At 38.9% G+C, this 18,513-nt stretch overlaps 2 protein-coding genes across 3 annotated transcripts in view; one reads left to right on the top strand and one right to left on the bottom strand.

The window, feature by feature from the left end:
* The window catches only part of LOC118427112, a 42,329-nt gene that overhangs the window by 16,746 nt on the left and 7,070 nt on the right, over positions 1-18,513 (bottom strand). The window contains exons 8-16 of the mRNA XM_035836748.1: positions 6,873-7,029; positions 5,920-6,087; positions 4,830-5,495; positions 3,687-4,232; positions 3,012-3,234; positions 2,443-2,611; positions 1,658-1,898; positions 881-1,055; positions 217-415 (exon numbers count right to left, since the gene is read on the bottom strand). Of these exons, the coding sequence (XP_035692641.1) occupies positions 217-415; positions 881-1,055; positions 1,658-1,898; positions 2,443-2,611; positions 3,012-3,234; positions 3,687-4,232; positions 4,830-5,495; positions 5,920-6,087; positions 6,873-7,029 (2,544 nt within the window). The remainder of the gene's footprint in view (positions 1-216; positions 416-880; positions 1,056-1,657; positions 1,899-2,442; positions 2,612-3,011; positions 3,235-3,686; positions 4,233-4,829; positions 5,496-5,919; positions 6,088-6,872; positions 7,030-18,513) is intronic.
* LOC118427245 (putative ferric-chelate reductase 1) lies at positions 8,040-18,210 on the top strand. 2 transcript variants are annotated; one of them, XM_035836899.1, is made up of 10 exons: positions 8,046-8,174; positions 8,951-9,023; positions 9,218-9,404; positions 9,652-9,803; positions 12,222-12,313; positions 12,892-13,012; positions 13,309-13,485; positions 15,267-15,374; positions 16,214-16,382; positions 17,172-18,210. In XM_035836899.1, the coding sequence occupies exons 3-10, from the start codon at positions 9,218-9,220 to the stop codon at positions 17,345-17,347; spliced, it is 1,182 nt and encodes a 393-aa protein (XP_035692792.1). In that variant the 5' UTR covers positions 8,046-8,174; positions 8,951-9,023; the 3' UTR covers positions 17,348-18,210. The 2 variants fall into 2 exon arrangements, with proteins under 2 accessions (XP_035692793.1, XP_035692792.1); XM_035836900.1 differs by lacking the exon at positions 8,951-9,023 and having other exon boundaries at positions 8,040-8,174.

The raw sequence follows: 18,513 nt of genomic DNA, 5'->3' as shown, positions 1-18,513 counted from the left end.
ACCTTTGCTCCGAAAACGTTGTCAGAAAATATTGAGCAACTGTTGCAGTCGTTTAGCTTTAAAGACATACAATGCTTCTCTAGCAGAACATTCTCACATAATACACAGTCATCACATAATACACAGTCATCCTACCCGTATCTTATACAATATAACCATTAGCATTATACATAACAGACATGATCAATATCATAATCATATAACGACCAATCTCACCTTCCAGCTATGGTCTGGTGTAGATACGACAACAGCGTGATGCTTTTCCACAGGATCGTGGTACAGACTGAAGCCCCAGGAGTTATGGTGGTCTCCGGTAAAATCCAGGTAGTAGTTCCTGTCTTGCCCGGTTGGTATAGCAAAGAGCCAAAGACACACAGTATATCCACGAGTCAGGGTGTTGAAGTCTACAAGGCTCCTGTAACAAATAATTGAATGAAGACATTTATTGTACATATATACCTACCAGGTTAATAACAGATCACAACAAATTAATAATCTATAGATACATATACATGACATTGTATACAATGCCAAACTAGTACAAGAATTATATTCTACCAAATAAGGTGTGACATGTGGAAATGCTGGTGGTGATCTCTTGTGTTGTTGTTGTTTTTTGTAAGAATACTGTGAATGGATAAGGCAACGAGATTAACATCTCTGCCTTAAACATGAGAGCTAGTCATGCTTGTTGTCTCCTCTGTGCTAGGGTAGGCCAGCCAAGAGATTTTTGTAATGATGTGTTGCTAGTTGAGTGTTTGTAGTTGCCTGTGACAAATCTGGCAGCCCTACGCTGAACTGACTCCAGTTTATCTTCAAGGCAATTTGTTTGTGTATGCCTGAGTCTGTGAGTCCGTACTCAAGAAAACAGTGAGTTTACCTTGGCAAGTTCGCTTTCTCAATGGTGACAAGCTGGTCCAAGCCGGATCCGTCGATCCTGGCCGCCTTTCCGACCATCCCGTCCACAAGCTGTACTGTATCCCCGCTGGTTCTGATGCCGGGATAGCCAGCAGGCACCTGGCCACGCAAGTCCATGGGGAGGTATATAGCCGCATCTAGTGGAGTCAATAAGGGTGTTAAGATTGTAAGAATAGTACATTTCGGTGTGTTGGCAGTTCTTATACTTGCATAGTACTTACAAATTATGTGTGTGAATGTGTGTGAGCTATTCGTTGACACGCTGGCAATGTGGAGTAGCTATAATCTCCAAGCAGGTCGGTGGTAAGGCCAACCAGTATCCAACAGGACACCAGTGGCCTGTTGAATACTGGTTGGCCGTTGGGATACTGCCTACCTTGCTTGGGGACAAGAGTAACTAGTAATAACAAAGAAATACGTCTTCATCATTTTTAATAATTATACTCTCATTTTACAGAGTTGGGGCATATACAAAGTACCTAATATTTTGATACTGGGCTTCCATAAATGGTTTATGTGTCGCACGATGTGGTTGCCTCTAAGTAGTCAACTTGAAATAAGTTATATTTTGTTGTGCATGGACAAGCTATGTCTAAGTAAAATGAAAGTTCCCCAGGCAGCAACTCGTGAATAACATTTTTGCAAGATTTACCTAAAATATCCTACATAAAATATCACTCATCGATTTATGTTTATCGCCCCAGCAACTACAGCTGTAGCTTTGATATGCTTTACTCACCCCAGTCCGGGTCACTTTCATCAAGTTCAGACGTTCGAAGGGTGCGGTCTTTGAACCACCACCCCGCAAACTGAACTCTGCTGTCAGACCCCTCCACACAGTCATCAACCATAGCTCCTAACTTAAGAGTAGCGATTGTAGTAGTGTTGAAGGACGACTCAAACTGAAGATCCGTCTTCATGGAAGCCATAAAATGGCCATTTACATATGCTTTCATTTCATACTTGTCACTCATGGTCAGCTGTAAAAAAGGAGGTTTTGTTAATTCATTTATTTTATTCGATTCACATATGTTCGTTTAATGATGCGAATGTTTGCATGTCACCCAAGGAATAGTTCTTTAAGTTTGGGACCAGGTACTGTCAACAATTATTAGTATCACTTTCTGTTGATAGCATTCTAAGACTTCAATAACTTTGCTCATAAGGTAAAATAATGAGCAGTATTTACAGAAGATATTGATCATTTTCAAATTGCTCCACACTACAAGACTAAGATATTATGTTATATCAACAGCATGATGTTTACATAACACATCATAGTTAACAAATAAAGTGACGTACTTACAATTTATCATTTCAATACTTCTAGACAATGCAATGTTGAGAGTTTTGATATTTCATAAAACGATCATTTTCTTCAGTCACAATGCATCGCATTCCATAAATGGCTTTTGTCATTAACTACTGTAAGGTATCCGTCAAGATACAAAATAAAAGCCCTGAACAATTCCTTTTGAATAAGAAAATATTGACTATTTCAGAGAGGATAGAGCTTAAGTGTACCTGGATAAAATTCCACTCGTCAGGCTGCACCGTGAAATTCAACATGGCGTCCTCAATGTTCCATGCACAGCCTGAAGACCCAGGGTCACAATCCACGCTTGTCAGTTCGTCTCCACTTTGTGCAATCACTGACATTATCTTCACTGGATGGAGCCCAGAATATGCAATCCTAAAGTGATAATAACATTCATGAATTTTGAAGAAACTAAACTTGTCTTACCAACACAGATGGACTTTCATGCAAACATACATGAATTCGCCATCCTTTCCAAAGTTACATCTATTACATGATTTATTTGATCACATTTTGGCACATAACAGTCACCTTTCATCTCGTTTAAAAAAAATGTATTTGTACTATAACGTTAACAACACACAGCTACGCATTAAAATTGTTCCTCCTTGAATCTTAACGGATACTGGATTTATAGTGAGCAACATACATTTTGTATGTCATTTTTATTGAATAAATTTGTTGTCATGATCGTCATGGATTTGACAACAAAGAGCATGCTGGTAATGTAAAAGAGAGAGGACTAGTTTTGTTTGAGACATGAACCATAACTGACCTGAATGTCATCCCCATGCCGTGACACATCGTGTGGTCCACCAGACACTCTAGCGAGAGTTGCCCGCAGTCCATGTAGGCACAGCCACTGAAGTTCATGTGCGGCCGGTAGTTATGAACTGCCCGTGTTGCATCCCCGTGGATGGCGCATACTCGATAACTCTCTTCCACAAAACTCCCATTCGTAGTTGTCATAGGAATGTCGTAATGAATTATGGGTCTTCCTACACAAGAAAACAGACAGATGCGTAGCTGTAATATACATGTACACTGTATGTAGGTGTCATTAAGGTCTTTGAAGCCTAGTGCAACCAGTGTTGTGTGGAGAAACTGTAACTTACAATTATATATATTCCCTTTCAAATCCTCTCGTATCATTAATGTGCACATCATTTGTCTGTCACATATCAATTAACCTGATAGACAGTTTTTTTACATTACACATACACAAATGTAATACAAATGTATTTTTTGTCAACATTAAGGCATCATAGTGATAAGTTTTATCTTTAAGAAAAGCTAAGCTATGTGTAGCTTTGTCTGGACCCTTTTAACTATGAACTGTTCATCATTGCTACTATATTCATTATGTTATTCTTATCATCAACATCATTTTTGTATATAACATGTTACACTTGAATTATAGATAAATAAGTAAATAAATAAAGGTGTTTACCAATTTCATACAAGGTTAAAACATCCCTTGCTGGAAGGATGCCCTCTTTGAAGAAGATGGTCTCTGTAGAACTGTCTTTTGTAGATGACAACAGTCTATATCTGCCTTGGAAATACACCGCTGTGTGCGGATCAGTCTTAAGAACCTGTAGCTTGTCCGTTTCGATTTCTCCAAGAAAACGTCTTCCGTTGAGAAACAGAATGAATTCATCTGCTTCGATGTCCCAGGTGATGACCACATGGATCCACTTGTCCTTCAGCATCGGGAAGGTCGTTGAAAACTGTTTGTCGACAGTTGTTAGCAGCACTGTTCCCGTTTGCGTTGCTGGGTCGTACATGACTGTGAATCCTCTGCTGTTAGTGTGGTTGCAAGAGTTTGACAGCATCGTTTGCACTTCATCAGACGTGGATATTGGGAGGATCCATGCTGCAATGGTGAAGCCCAAAGTACAGTAGATGGTGCTTCCCAGGCAGTCGTTTGGGAAGTCTCCGAAGTTAGACTGTCCTTTCGAGAAGAATCTGTACTCTCGCTTGAGCGCCAGTGATGCTGAAAATGCGACAGAAGCATCAACAAAAATTATTGCATTCATTAGTTGGCTGCCTCCATGATGTACTTAACTCTAAATTGTAGATGTGCCCTCATCAAACCTATATACATGTATGTGTGTTTGTGTGTGAGTGTGTGTGTGTGTGTATGTGTGTGTGTGGGGGGGGAATGGTTGTTTATGTGTGTGTGAGTGTGAAACATTCAACCAAGAGAAGTACACATGCAGATCTGATAGATTGATACAATGTAGATAGATAATGTAGATAGATAGATATACCATGTCTTCATAGAAAGCAATTGCCGTAAGGTTACTTATAGAAATATGACACTGTATTTTTTTGGATGCCCTAGTCTTTTTTTCTGACAAACAGATCTATTTGACACTCGCCAAGACCTAATCGTTGTACAGTACAAGCCAATTAATTGCACAACGGATTAACACACACTTCTGTTAACTGCACAGAATGCCAAAATGCCGGTGCGGTCCAGCTGGATAAATTCACATTATTGCACCAGCCGGATAATTGCACGAAGTACGCTGGCAAATTGGTTGTTGCAATTAAACTACTTCTACTGCACTAAAGCAATGTTACTCACCATACTCTTCCTTTGCATCCTCCACTGACACAACCTCTTCCCAAATGCGAATGTCGTCGACAACTATCTGCCAATCGTTTCCAATTTGCTCTTGGTTGACAGGCGCTCCCAGCTTAAGAATTGTGCTGTTGATTTTAAGCCCTCCTTCCTGCTCCTGGCTGTGTTGAACTTCGCCATGGTAAGGTACGCCATTGATTGTAACACTCAAATCATTCAGCCACGACATGTGTACGTGTGTCCACAGCCCTTCGCGAATTCCAAACGTGACCTTCTGTGTAGTGCCATTTCTTGTAACAGCAATGACGTACAAGTCACCCCATCCTTGGTGGTACACGTGAAAGCCGTCTGGACTATTTTCCATCTCATCACCAGCCGAAATCAAGTAGACACTTCCGTTCACGGCAGGGATAAGTTTTTCTTTAAACCACAAACTTAGAGAGAACCCATTGAGACAATTTGAAGGGTTTCCCAGGCACATGTAACGATAAGGTCCACCAATCCAAGACCAATACCTACCAATCAAGAGGCCTTTGTTATTCAGAGATGATTCAAGGTGAATATCATTCCCAAGGTGAGAAAGTGTTGATTCTCTGTTGTCCTCAAGAAGGATATTTCCGGATCTTGCATCTATTGAAAAGTGGTAACTTCGGATCCTTGCGTCTTTGGCTGCTGGGACAAATTGAGTTGAAATTTAAAGGGAAAGATATCAATTGATTATCTAATAATTAACACCTAATGCATAAATTACATTGAATTAAAGTACTAGACTGTTCTTCCTTAAATGCCTTCAACGTGGAATGAATGCTTCAAGCTGTAAGCCAAATGCCAATGTTGCTAAAACGAAGCATATTTTCTTTTCACTATCTGAAATCTATGCTTGTGAGTTTGCATCAAGATGTCCATTAGGATATTATCCATTAAATCATGTCGTGTCCTATAGTATATGACTCCTATGTTTCAAGATAACAAGCTATAATGTAAAATTTCTGCGTACATTAACTGATTAAAAGGCCTTTGAGTTTGTCCTTTTACATCTTTGATCAGCACATAATAATCAATGCATCAGAACAATGAAACTAAGGTAACTCACCATAAATGTACTTCAAACGATCCTCTTCAAAGGTTCCCTCATCCATACGGAAGTCGTCGATGAGGAATTCCTGACGGTCTTCCCAAGCAACTTCGTTTGACAGGCTATTGAAAGCCAGGTTGTCGAAGCAGTTTTGGTCAGCAATCGACCTATTATGGCCAGCAACCGCTGTTATATACAAAAAAGGAAGTCATCAATGTATGTATCGGGCAACAGTGAGCCAAGATTTTGAAGACATTTCTTCCTAGTCTACTGATATATTCCGAATGAAAATAAGAACATTATAATTGTCACTCTCCTCCAGCTCTTACTAGCACAAAAATGACATGAAAACCTTTTTTCAAGACTTGGCCATGTTACCAAATCGTGTCGTGGGAGTTTGAAAGCCCTGCTAATGTATAAGGCTGTGTTCACTAATCTCCAAGCAGATTTACAGGTGTCATAAGACAGTATCAAAAGCCAGCCAAGCATTGTTCAACAACCACCGGGAGAGTGCCGGTATATTCCTGATGGCTGTTGGACTGTCACTTGTCTGGCTTTTGACACTGTCTTATATAATTATGCCATCAGCAAATCTGCATGAAAGTACTATTCGCATTCGGTAAAATGTATGCTAAGCAATTTTCTTAAAGAGTCAATTGTGCTTTTCCTAGACCCTGTTCACACTCAGCCAAATCTATGCGACTTGATCAATGTGCTGATGTAATACGTAAGATTCACTTTCTTTGAAGTAAACGGTATGTCAGAGGGTTGCAAATAGCCAAGTCCGCTACAAAACATTTCTCTATGAGGCTGCTCATTTCAGTTACCTAGAAATTCACAATTGCTCTTTTTGATCGAATTGACTTGTATGCATTTTTACAAGACTAAGTGTAAACGAGGCCTACCAGTTCGTTACATGGCTTTTGTTGTATAATCTATGAAGGCAAAAAGTTTATCCAACATGAACTTACAAAACTGCTTGATGCCGTTGATGTAGGTGTCCAGGTTTCCAGTTTTGTTCCAAGCAAACGCCAGGTGGACCCAGTGTTGGTCTGTAACTCCTATCACCACGCTCCATTCCTTTTGACTTTTCTGTACCTTGAACTCAAGGGTTTGGTCATCCTTTGCCTTGAGAAGATATGCGAGAAAGTGGGACAATTCAATACATGCATGTATACTTAGTAAACCAATGTAGGGCTATTAGGGCTATAATGCATTTTATGAATGAAGTCCTAATCATTTAACGCTATTTGGAGTTACCGGTAGCTTGTTTTAAGATCGAAGCAACTAAAACACTAATAGTTATACATTCAAGTATCATAAAATTAAATTGGATTGAATTATAAGGTAACAATGATAGAATTGTGCTATACTGTAATCTATTGGGCAACAGCATCCACAGTTTTATCGTACTGTTGCCTGTGGACTGAAGAAGGTATCAAGATCTTCCCCATGCAGACTCCTTACACAGACGATCCAATATGGCGGCCAGACATTGCCTTGATCTTGAAACCGGCAGACCAACTACAAATAACATTAAATACTTAGGAATTGCTGTGTTTTTTTAAATCATAAGTTCATAAGCACAATGTATCCAGAGTGCCGCACAAGCTTGTTGCCCCATATATACTATTTATATAGTTTCAGGTCATTTCAGGCGTTAACTTAAAAGACGGATTCTCAATTGGTTGAGGGCACTTGGAATATAACATAGTGTTCCAAACTCCTCCAGTCCAACCTGTATAATGTCTCTTGGATGTACATGGCAATTTTTTGTGTGTTTTCAAATTCAGTCTTGGATTACATGTTCTCTAGCCTGGTATGAAAATTGATGTGAAACCTACAACTGGTCTGACAAGGCCGTTGCCAAGCTCGATCCAGTCTCTACGTCATCACCTGAGCTGCCGTACCGTAAATTCATTCATTTCTCAGTCAGTGGTTTTAGTTCATGGCATTACGGAAAGGGCAGTTTTCCTGACACTATAAACAATTGGTTTAAACAATTCTGTAGTACTGTCTGTCAATGATACATTTGAAATGCACATTCATAGCATCTTGAACTCACAGTGCATAGGACAAGAAATTAGAGCCACTGCAAACATTTTCAATATCTACAGTCAACTGTTACTGTATTTCATAACTTGCCAGTCAGGTTTGCCTGGCAAGTACACACCCTACACCTTTTGTTATTCATGTTATCCCATTTGGTTAGATTGAAAGGTTAGAAGGGGAGGCCAACAAGATTGAAAATTGAGCGTCTTCTGCATTAAAAGGTATAATATGTACAATTCTTACATTTTATCCAGTACGACTTTTGACCTTATAAGGTTGAGAGAATGCAGGATAAACACTGATGCGATGACGATGTACATTGCATGACTGTTTATATAAATGTTAAGGCATCAAGGTGTGGCCTGACTGAATGTCTTTTGTTTGCAACATTCCAGAGAAGGTGTATCACATTTTTGAGCATAACTGAATAGTCAGAGTCATACGTTTCTCATAGGGTATTAAAAATGATTTTGAAGATTCAACTGTGTAGCTGAAAGATCAAAATTAAATATGAAGACAAGAAATGCCTAAGGAACTTTTTACTTCTCTCGTATTTCAGTACCATTACACTCATCTTACTGTATGTGATAGCGTTACATTTACACTAGCTGCGTTGTTAGTATAGTAAGTATACACATGTGAGTCAGATACACTATTAGTCTGTCTCTTGCATGCATAATTTTTGCATGTGCATTTTTTGCCATAACAAAATCATACAGTGTACAATCTAATATCTTAAATCCATCTTCAATGTAAAATTGAAGTTTTGACTAACCAACAACAAAGGGTTTATGTCTCAGCTTGCAAGTGATTACTTGTTCAATTTCCATGCTGATTGACTATCCTGTACATGACACGCAATGGCAAATTTTACCTGTTGTAAACACTGTCAGGTATTTCACCTTAGGCTATTGTTTGGCGTACAGACTGCACAAGTTGGTTTACACCCTGTCTATAGTCTGTCTAAAGCACAGATATCTGTACGTTTACTTAACAGTTACTGCTGCAGACCAGCTCAGTCTCAAGCAGCCAACAAACGTGTCACAATTCACTACGGGCAATCAAGCAAGGTAAGCTTGTAAGCTTGTAAGCTGGACGTACTGTTAGTCTAGACCTCTACTACGAGTGTTTGGCACATGCAGGCTTGAATCCGAGGAGCCAGGAGACTGTTTCTATTTGCTTCTTGTTTTTCATGTGGAACTGGAATGGTTACAAGGGTAAGCGGATGGAGCCTGCTATTTCTGATTACCTTGTGTTGTTGCAGATGTGGGGAGTTATAATTGTGTCACTGCTGGGCCTTACAGCGGGGGTGTGGGCGTACCCTTCAGGTGCCCCAGCCTCAGCCTGTCTGGACATGACCCCCCAACACGGGCCATCCGAACAGACCAGCACGCCGCCGTATGAACTAGTGGTCAGCAATGATACATATGCAGGCGGGGATGAAATTGAAGGTAAGATGTACAGGTTTGTTGAACTAGTAAAGATCATGATTTCGTGACATTTTTTTTTAATTTTCATTTTACCAAAAAAAGCATTCTTTCTGCTAAAATATAATCCAGAATTTTTTAATCACTGTACTGTACAAATGTCATCTAGTTGTTTAGTGACTGCAGTAGAGCAGTCAGAAATTAAGTCCACTAAGTTTATGTATTGTAACAAAGCTCTGGGTGTACTGAAAATTGTTTCCCTTTACTTCAGTCACCCTAAGAAGGACTGGTAACTCTGCACAGTTCAGGGGGTTCTTTATCCAAGCTCGCACCCCCGGATCAACAGATGCACAAGGACAGTTCACCACTGTTGACTCTGGCACCACCAAAACTGTCAACTGTGGCAGTGTGGCAAACTCAGAAGTAAGGCAAAGTCTGTTTTCAACTTTTGGCTAAATACGAGGGTGAGTCAGAAAGTAATGCAAGTGGTTTCATAACAGACTTGTTTTTGTATCAATTGAGTTGAAATTTGGCACAAAAGTAGCGATATATGTCCTCTTGAGATTGAATGTTTTAAATCTGGTCTTTATTATTCTATGAGCAACTGAGTTGATTTCAAGATGAACACACCCTTAGTACCTTGTCAGACTAGCGATTCCTCTAAATCTGACCCACTAAAAATCACTGTAGGAAGTTGAAATTACCCATGTATAACACCAAATGTCTCTATAGATTGCGGGCCAATTTTCATCTCTAAACTCGTAATGCGTGAAAATATGGTTCTTTATTTACAGCTGCTAGGATGCAGTAAGTTGTGTTATAGAGCTGTTGGATTTATACACGAATTCGTGAGTTCTTGGTTAAAAGACTACTTTTCCATTAACCAAAAGAAACGAAACTTTACACAGTTATTAACTGTTTAAAGGCCAAAAAGTGTGCTAAGTTTCATTTCTCTTTGTTAATGGAAAAAAGGCTACAGAAAGTTTTAATAATAACACCGCAGATCTCATGACCCTGAAGGCCGCGTATACCTCACTCTACACCAGCAACGAAAAAAGAAAAACTGCTCAGATTTCAGAGTTAAAATTGAGCGTGTGCCTTATAGAGAAATGCAGCTTATTACATGTGCAGGCTTAGTCTCCTACAATAGCAAACATTGGTTTAGGGATATTCTTAATTGCACGTTAATTGGACCTCTCTTTTCTTCTGACGGGATACCAAGGGTGTGGTCACCTTGAAAGCAGCTCAGTCACTCATAAAATAATGAGCAACAAATTTTGATATTTCAATCTCAAGAGAACATATGTCTTAACCTTTGTGCCAAATTTCAACTCATTCGATCAAAGAACGACTCTGTTATGAAACCACTTGCATTACTTTCTGACTCACCCTCGTACTTAATACTCATTCTTTTTGATTAGGAGAACAGAACTCACATACAGGTATAATATTCATTTTTCTGTGGCAAATGCAGTAGCCAGACAAGCATCCACTGTAACAGTTTCACTGTATAAATTTTCATTGATCACAGTCTGCTCTGAAGCTTATAGGATTTTCTTGGTCTAATTCATTTTGTGCAGCATAATGCAGTCAGGAGAAACAAGGAGCTCCTTGATAAAAGCTCCTTGGGAGAAAGAATAGTGCTGTATAATATTACATGTATATAGTTTTAAATGTTTTAGCATGGGAGAGGTATTGACTCCGAGTTGGTCCTGAATGACTAATTCACTATATATGTGACGTTGAATAACAAAACAAAAGTTATTGTATCCTTAGCTATATATATATAATATATAACATCGAGCAAATTAAAATGGGACTGAGCAGAGCACTTGGGACTAATGCTTGTAGCCTTTCACAGACTACACCTATATAATTATCAGATATTTTGTGAAAATGTAGCCAGGTTCCCAGAATTCTGGAGAATTCTGGCTCAGGTTCTGGAATTCTCCAGAATTCTGGCTCAGGTTCCCAGAATTCTGCAGAATTCTCCAGAATTGACTTTGTTCCAGGAGACATCTAATTGCATTCTACATATTAATCACCTTTCAATAATTTTTATACATTTTCACAAAATATCTGATATATAGGTGTAGTCTGCAAAAGGCTACAAGCATTAGTCCCAAGTGCTCTGCTCAGTCCCATATATATATATATAATATACGCACACGCAACGTAATGCAGTGTCTCTCTCAGTAATATTGAAACCCCAACAATTACAAAAAGTATTGAATTCTTTATAAGACTGTGTACCAAATGTGATTGTAACCTACTTTCATACAGCTGGGTTTTATCTGAGGGGTTTGCCTCCAACTATTCATGATTAGAGCTGTGCACCTAAACAAACTTTAGCTACAGGTTAAAGGTTTAGATACTGCTTCAGACCTGTACCTGCACGTGTATACCTAAACAAGTTTTATCAGTTATCTCTAAGCTAAACAAGTAGTCACTTGTCTTTTTTAGTGATGAACTGTCATCTTTGTATGAAAATAAAAAAAGTTTTCTTAATTTTCAACTGCAACATTATCGCAATTTTTATTAGCAGATTTGAGATTTACTTAGTTTGAATCTGTAAAGATTAAAAAAAGTGGTGCCCAAAGTCATATTTTTAGTTTGTTCAGGTACATGCAGGTACACCAATTGTTCGAGACCTGTACCTAAACAATCTTACGAGTACAGGTACAGGTGCACACATTAGGTACACAACCATTTTTATGATAATCACATAGATGCCATAACCTATTAGACACAGGTACTGGCCCAGGGGATAATCCTTGCCTTTCCTGTGATGTAACTTCGAACCAAAGAATTATCATGACCTTGTGCGTGTTGCTTTCACAGAATGGAGTGACTCACACCGGAAGGACAGATAAAACAACTGTGACTGTGACGTGGACTGCACCAGCAAACCGCGTGGGACACATACAGTTCAGGTAGAAATATTATCGTTGTTTCTTGATTTGGACAGAGCAGTTGTTTTGTATCACATGCTCTGTACTAAAGTCTAATGCTTGCATGTAATCTAACTTTTTACCACAAGTGCTATGGATAAATACAGTGCTAAGTACACTGTGTATTAAGTATAAATACAGACTCTTACTGTTGACAGTAAGGCCACACCAATTTAATTTCTTGGTTCTCGAATTTTTTCAGAAAAATTTTGGGGCGGGCGGTCGAAAAAATAAAAATTTGCAAAAAGTCTGGGGTGAACATGTGAGGCTTGTGTAACACAAAAACAAGGTTTAATATAGTAGTCAAGTTTTCAGCTTTTCATGGCATGATTTATCCAGCTTATTGGTTGGCATCTATCATGTGACTTCAAAGAAGCTCTCTGATTGGTTTATCAGCAGTATGTACCCCTGGAATGGTTTTTTTTACAGGTCTGCGATAGCAAAACCTTTATTGTTATTCTTGGGACTTATCATTAGTCCAAATCGGAAAAAAATGGGTCGGGAAATCCGAGAACCAAGAAATTAAATTGGTGTGGCCTAATGTGGTTAACCGTTTTCAGGGCTACAGTTGTAGAGACAGAGGACGTTTTCTGGGTGACCAAGGTGAAGTCTTCCTACGTACAGGACCCCACTGCAGGGCCTTTACCCACACAAGCAACCTCTAGTGGACAGGACATTGGGGTAACTACATTTCCTTATGGCCAAGGGGTAACCCCAACCTAGTCATTCAATAAGACCCATAAAATGGTACAGTCACTTGTACTCCTTTTTCTGCTTAGTGCTCAGCACTCTATTGTAGCGGCCTGTGTGGCCGATGGTTAATATTTACTGTATAACTAGTAATTTTTATGGTAGTGTTCTTAATGACGTTGCATACTGTTGTGTTGTAGGGTACATATATAATGGGTTATTATTCGAGGATTTCTGATTTAGACACAGAATTAGATTAAATGCATTTTTCACTATGTCTTGATTAGGTGACTTCCAGTGGTTGTGGCTCCACCAAAGGTTGTTACCAGGCCCCCACTAACTGTGCCCCGCCAGCTTGTGACTACTTCTCCTCCTGGCAAACCAGCGGCAACACCGTGCTGGTTGAAGTTAGCGGGACGTCCAACGGATACGTGGCTGTGGGCATCTCTCATGATAACATGATGGTATGGTTTGCTTTTATTGCATTCAGAAGGTCCAGAGCTTGATTCTTGACCAGATCATCCCAAAGACTTGAAAAACGGTACATATTGCTATCATTGCGAAGTACTCAACCACCACTACCTAAGTAGACTAGCCCCTGCTGTGGTCAACAGTGTAGCCCCAAGGCACAAAATGTATATAGAAATGGAGGGTATCAGGTCTTTTCCCTCCCAGGATACCCCCCCAGGACGTTTCGCCTACAGGACGATTCCCCCCAGGACATCCCCCCTGTTGAAGACGATCCCCCCCCCCCCCACGATCAGTTTCCCTCCCCCTAGGTTGATTCTGTCGCTACATTGCTAAATATGCAATGCCGAATATCCAAACATTATGCCTGATAAAACATTATATAGTATGTATACTTTACTACCAAGTGCTGAGCTGTGCTAACGGGCGATGGCGATCTCAAGTCCGACTGCCTGACAAAGTCACTGCCACTCACTGTAGTCCCAAGAAATATGTTGCTACATTGATATTGCTGAACTTGGTACTAAACATTGCTGAATATACATCCCAATAAAAGACGTTGTCTCAGATATACGGACCTGTAGGTTTCGGAAGTTTTGCTTATGCCCAGAAAGTGAATGACTATGTGACTAGGACTTGTTGTATCACAAATTCATTGCCCAGCAACAATGGTTAATTTCACGACAAATGTCCAAAAACATCCAAGACGTGCTGTTTCGTTTGTTGATCAATGTTAAGATAAATCATATTTCTAAGCCTATGACTTCTAAAGTTTTTAGAAGGCAATCCTTGAGACCGTGACATTTTTGAGTGGATTATGGCAGGTGCAGTGGGCTAGGTTAGGTGAACGGAATTTAAGTATTATAGCCACCATCGCCATAGTGATCCTGAAGTTCAAATCACCAACAGCCTACACTGGTGGGGCCTATAATGTCGAAAAAATGTCTATCGGACAGAAAACCCTCCAAAGACATTCCAAAACGGGAGAACCCGAAGGAGACATTTTAAAAACTCAACTACATATTTTTAACCCGTGAAAGACATTTTGTTTACATCTTCTCTCCACACGTAAGGTAGGGACTCCCCTCGGAGACCATCTATTATTAAGAACAATAGGTACTCATTAAGTCGTTAGCGTCTTTCTGATAATTAATTACTCCCCGCCCCCTGAATTGCCTGGGAAAAACAAGTTAGCACTTTTTGCTTTGTGCCTGCGCCCAGTGATGCCGTAATGCCGCGGCCCGCCGGACTGGCCTTCCCCGAACTGCGACGGCTAGAGATCGCGTAACCAATGCTAATGCCGCATTGGCGAGGCATAAACATCGGATACCGTGACTTACGTTTGATAGCCGTGATACTGTAAATTTCGTTATGAAAATATGAGTGGATTTTATTGTTCACCAGGCTAACGAAACATTAATATGACGCCCGCCTGTCGACGTACACAAATAAAAAATCAACCGAAAACGCGGCAGATAAAACAGGGAAGTCCCGCTTGGACTAGCTATTCCACTTATTAGTTTATACTTGACCATACAAATGACACTGTACTTTTTGTCGTGTCAATATGCTTGCTTTCATGTGACTTTCGTTTGAGCGGAAATGGGATGTCAACATCTGTTGACATCACAAGACATACTAGTACTACTGTAGGATCATTCATTTCAACTAGACAAGAATCAGAAAAATCTTGTTGGCAAGCTCTTAACTTTGTACTTTGTGTACAGAAAATAAACTCTTCATGAGAGTTAGATGAATGTTGTGGATATGATTTCAGGGATTAGATGTCATCTATGAGTGTGTGTATGACTCAGACACAGGCAGCAACACTGCCTTCTCTTCCTGGAGCCCGGGAAAGACAAGGCCAGAAAGGGACAGCACCCAGGTGTGTAGTTACTGTACATAATTGTACATTTATTTTTGGAGATGTCTCTGAGGTGGATGCTGTTCTGTACATACCACTCAGCTTGAAAGGAATTCTGTCTAGTTATAGGTACCCATGTCTAAGGAAATTGATATTTGCTGCCATGTACATGGGCACGATATTGACTGATCATATAAAAGAAGGGACCTTTATACTAAATTATAGCTGGGACATTGGAAAAGAGCTACATCTATTTGTCTACACTATGAAATAGCAATATCTTATTCTCTTTCTAGTATAACTCACGTTACCATAATTGCAAAGATTGTAATACTCACTGTAGTTTGTATACTTAGTAACAGTTGAAGAAAACCTTGCCTTACAATCGTCACTGTGCTTTTTCTTTTGATTGTTATGTCAATTAAGATTTCTCTATCTATAAACTCTTCTTTCAAGACATGCATTTACCCTCATACCCTGATTGGATATGTCCAATAATGTCTTCATTGAATTTCCTTTATGGATATGAAAGATACTAATATGGACGATAATTTCTTTTGCTTTCTCTTTGATCTGCATTAGTGTTGTTTGCTATATCTTTGTTTTGTGAATCTAGGTATCTTTACCTTGTTATTAGTATTGTGACTATTTTATTAAGTTTGAAGGAGGTGGCTTCTCTCCTTCACATTGTTTTTACTTTTCTATATTTCTCTGTATATGATGATTTCTTTTATGCAAATAAACAATAAACAAACATTTTCTAGATATCATTTCAAAGAATCCAACCTTCAATCCATATGATAATATTAGTATAATATATTTCATAGATCCATTTTACATCTCTTTCCCTGCTGTCCTAGGGTGGAATCTGGGCCATTTCTGGGTCTTACGTGAATGGTGTTGTGTCGTGTAAGTTCATCATAGCTATCAACGATGCCGCGGCCGGCAGGAGACAGGTGAAGGTCAATAACGGCAGGTTTTATGACCTGAATTTCTACTTGCTGATGTCGAAAGGATCCACGATTGGAAGTAGGTTTTAACTTTTCCTATCAACGAGTAGACTGTGTGTTTGTTGCAGCTTATAAGTGGGTATCACACTAGACTGCAGTACATGTACCTTGGCAGCGTTGCTGCGTTTTATATTGAATTTGTGGTCCTCTTGACGTCAATCTGGAATATCATTAAAAATCATTAAAAAGGCACACACACACAAAATTTTTTTTCTCGATGAAATTGTTAATCTGTCAAGTCTCTTGGCAGCAGCCTAAATGACTTGTATACAGTGTTGAATTGTACACCCAAAAGAGACAGCTGCGATAGACCAATACTGACTGTGCATCAAAACCTTTTCAGATAGTACATGTGGCATCTATAAGACATGCAAAAACAAGAAGAAAAAAAAAAATTTAAAGCATTATGGTTGTTGAGATCCACCAACTTGAACATATTCATTTTTTTGTTTCTATAGTAATAGTTTGTTTGTAACACATTGTGTCTCTGTGTAACCTCTCATTTATATAGTGATATTTTCTTTATTTCATGCGAAAACAAGAAAAGCATTATGGTTGTTGAGATCCACCAACTTGAACATGTGTAACCTCTCATTTATATATTATTACACTGTATGTGCACCTCACTTTGGGCTCAACCCCAAAGACAGATGAAAATCCAACAATAAATAGATTAGAAAAAAATACAATTCATGGTTCAATGGTTGAGCAGCCTGTGCTCTCTATACAAATATGCTTTACAGTAATGTATACATCAAAAATTTGTTGAGATGAATGCTGAAAATTTTGTGCATCTTTTATATTTCAGATACAATATCATACCATGCCGCTAACCGCATGGTTTCATCTAGTCAGATTGATTTCCAAAGCAACACCCAACACTCTAGTGGCGCAAGGAGCCGGGGCACTGTCAAGGCACACGGTATATATATGTATATAATATACTTATATATACATTTGTATGAATGTATAATAAAACAATGATTGATGATAAAGGAACAATTTGCTTTTGTGGTGAGAAAGAAAAACTGCTATATACATGTATGTTGTAGTAAGTTCACTGATATTTTGTGTACTAGTTGGTAAAAGATACTTTTTGCAACCATTTAGCCCTTTCTCTTCACGTTTTTAAACAAATATTCTTGATAATGAACTCATTACTCTGACAGCTAACAATTCACACTCATTTTCTAGATGTCTTAATAGATGAAAATTAAATGAAAATATCACATCGATCTCATTTGTACAAATTCATGGGAATACTAAGGTATAGGGATTGTACGAAAGGTAGGAAAGGTAAGAAAGGTAGGAAATATTCTATCCCCTAAAATGTTTATTACTCTGTACTACTAGTATATTCTTTTTTATCCCTACCTATCCTACCGTAACATTGAATGGCTGAGTGATTACTATAACTCTACATCACTTAAACCACTCTTTTTACTCCAGAAACGGTTCATAAGAATAGCCTTAAATGTTCCCTTCACTTTCCTTAGTGGTTCGCTGTTTTAAAAAAAGATTAAAGATCCTCACAATATACTGCATAAACAGATTTCAAACTAGCTTGTTGATGTACAAGATGTACAAAACTCAAATATCCACAACCACCACACAAGAAAGAGCAACTGTCTGAGGCCTATTGATGCAAAAATTTACCAACGGCAATTTACTACCATGCATATAGGGGTCCCAAAGTTTGGAACAACTTGAATAAGACAGTAAAGCTGAGTCCGTCTTTGTCACACAAAGGCTGACTTAATCTTTATAAGTAACCCTACATTTTCCTTATTTGGCTTAGACTTCCTTGTTTAGTACTGGAAACCTACAACGTTTACATATATCCATACATTATTTGTCCCCCTTGTCCTACTCATTATTTGTCTACCTTGTCCCCCCAACGACCTGGAGGTCAAGGGACTAGGTAGGTAGGTAGGTATACATTATTACGTTACAAGTTATGGCCAATCATTTATTATAATGTGGTAAGGTAAGATTGCATTATATCGTTTCTTTTATTTACTGTCCCTACTTATTTCTTTAGTTTAATTGATGTATATTGTAATAAGTTAGTAAAGAAAGGCCTTAAATTGTATTTAATAAGCAGCAGCTTTGGGCTGCTCTTGCGGTGTTATGTCTCTTTATATTTCATT

This window comes from Branchiostoma floridae, chromosome 12 (genome assembly GCF_000003815.2).
Source record: "Branchiostoma floridae strain S238N-H82 chromosome 12, Bfl_VNyyK, whole genome shotgun sequence".
NCBI classification, from domain to species: domain Eukaryota; kingdom Metazoa; phylum Chordata; class Leptocardii; order Amphioxiformes; family Branchiostomatidae; genus Branchiostoma; species Branchiostoma floridae.
The sequence above is the reverse complement of the archived record's forward strand: the minus strand, read 5'-3'. Positions and strand labels throughout refer to the sequence as shown.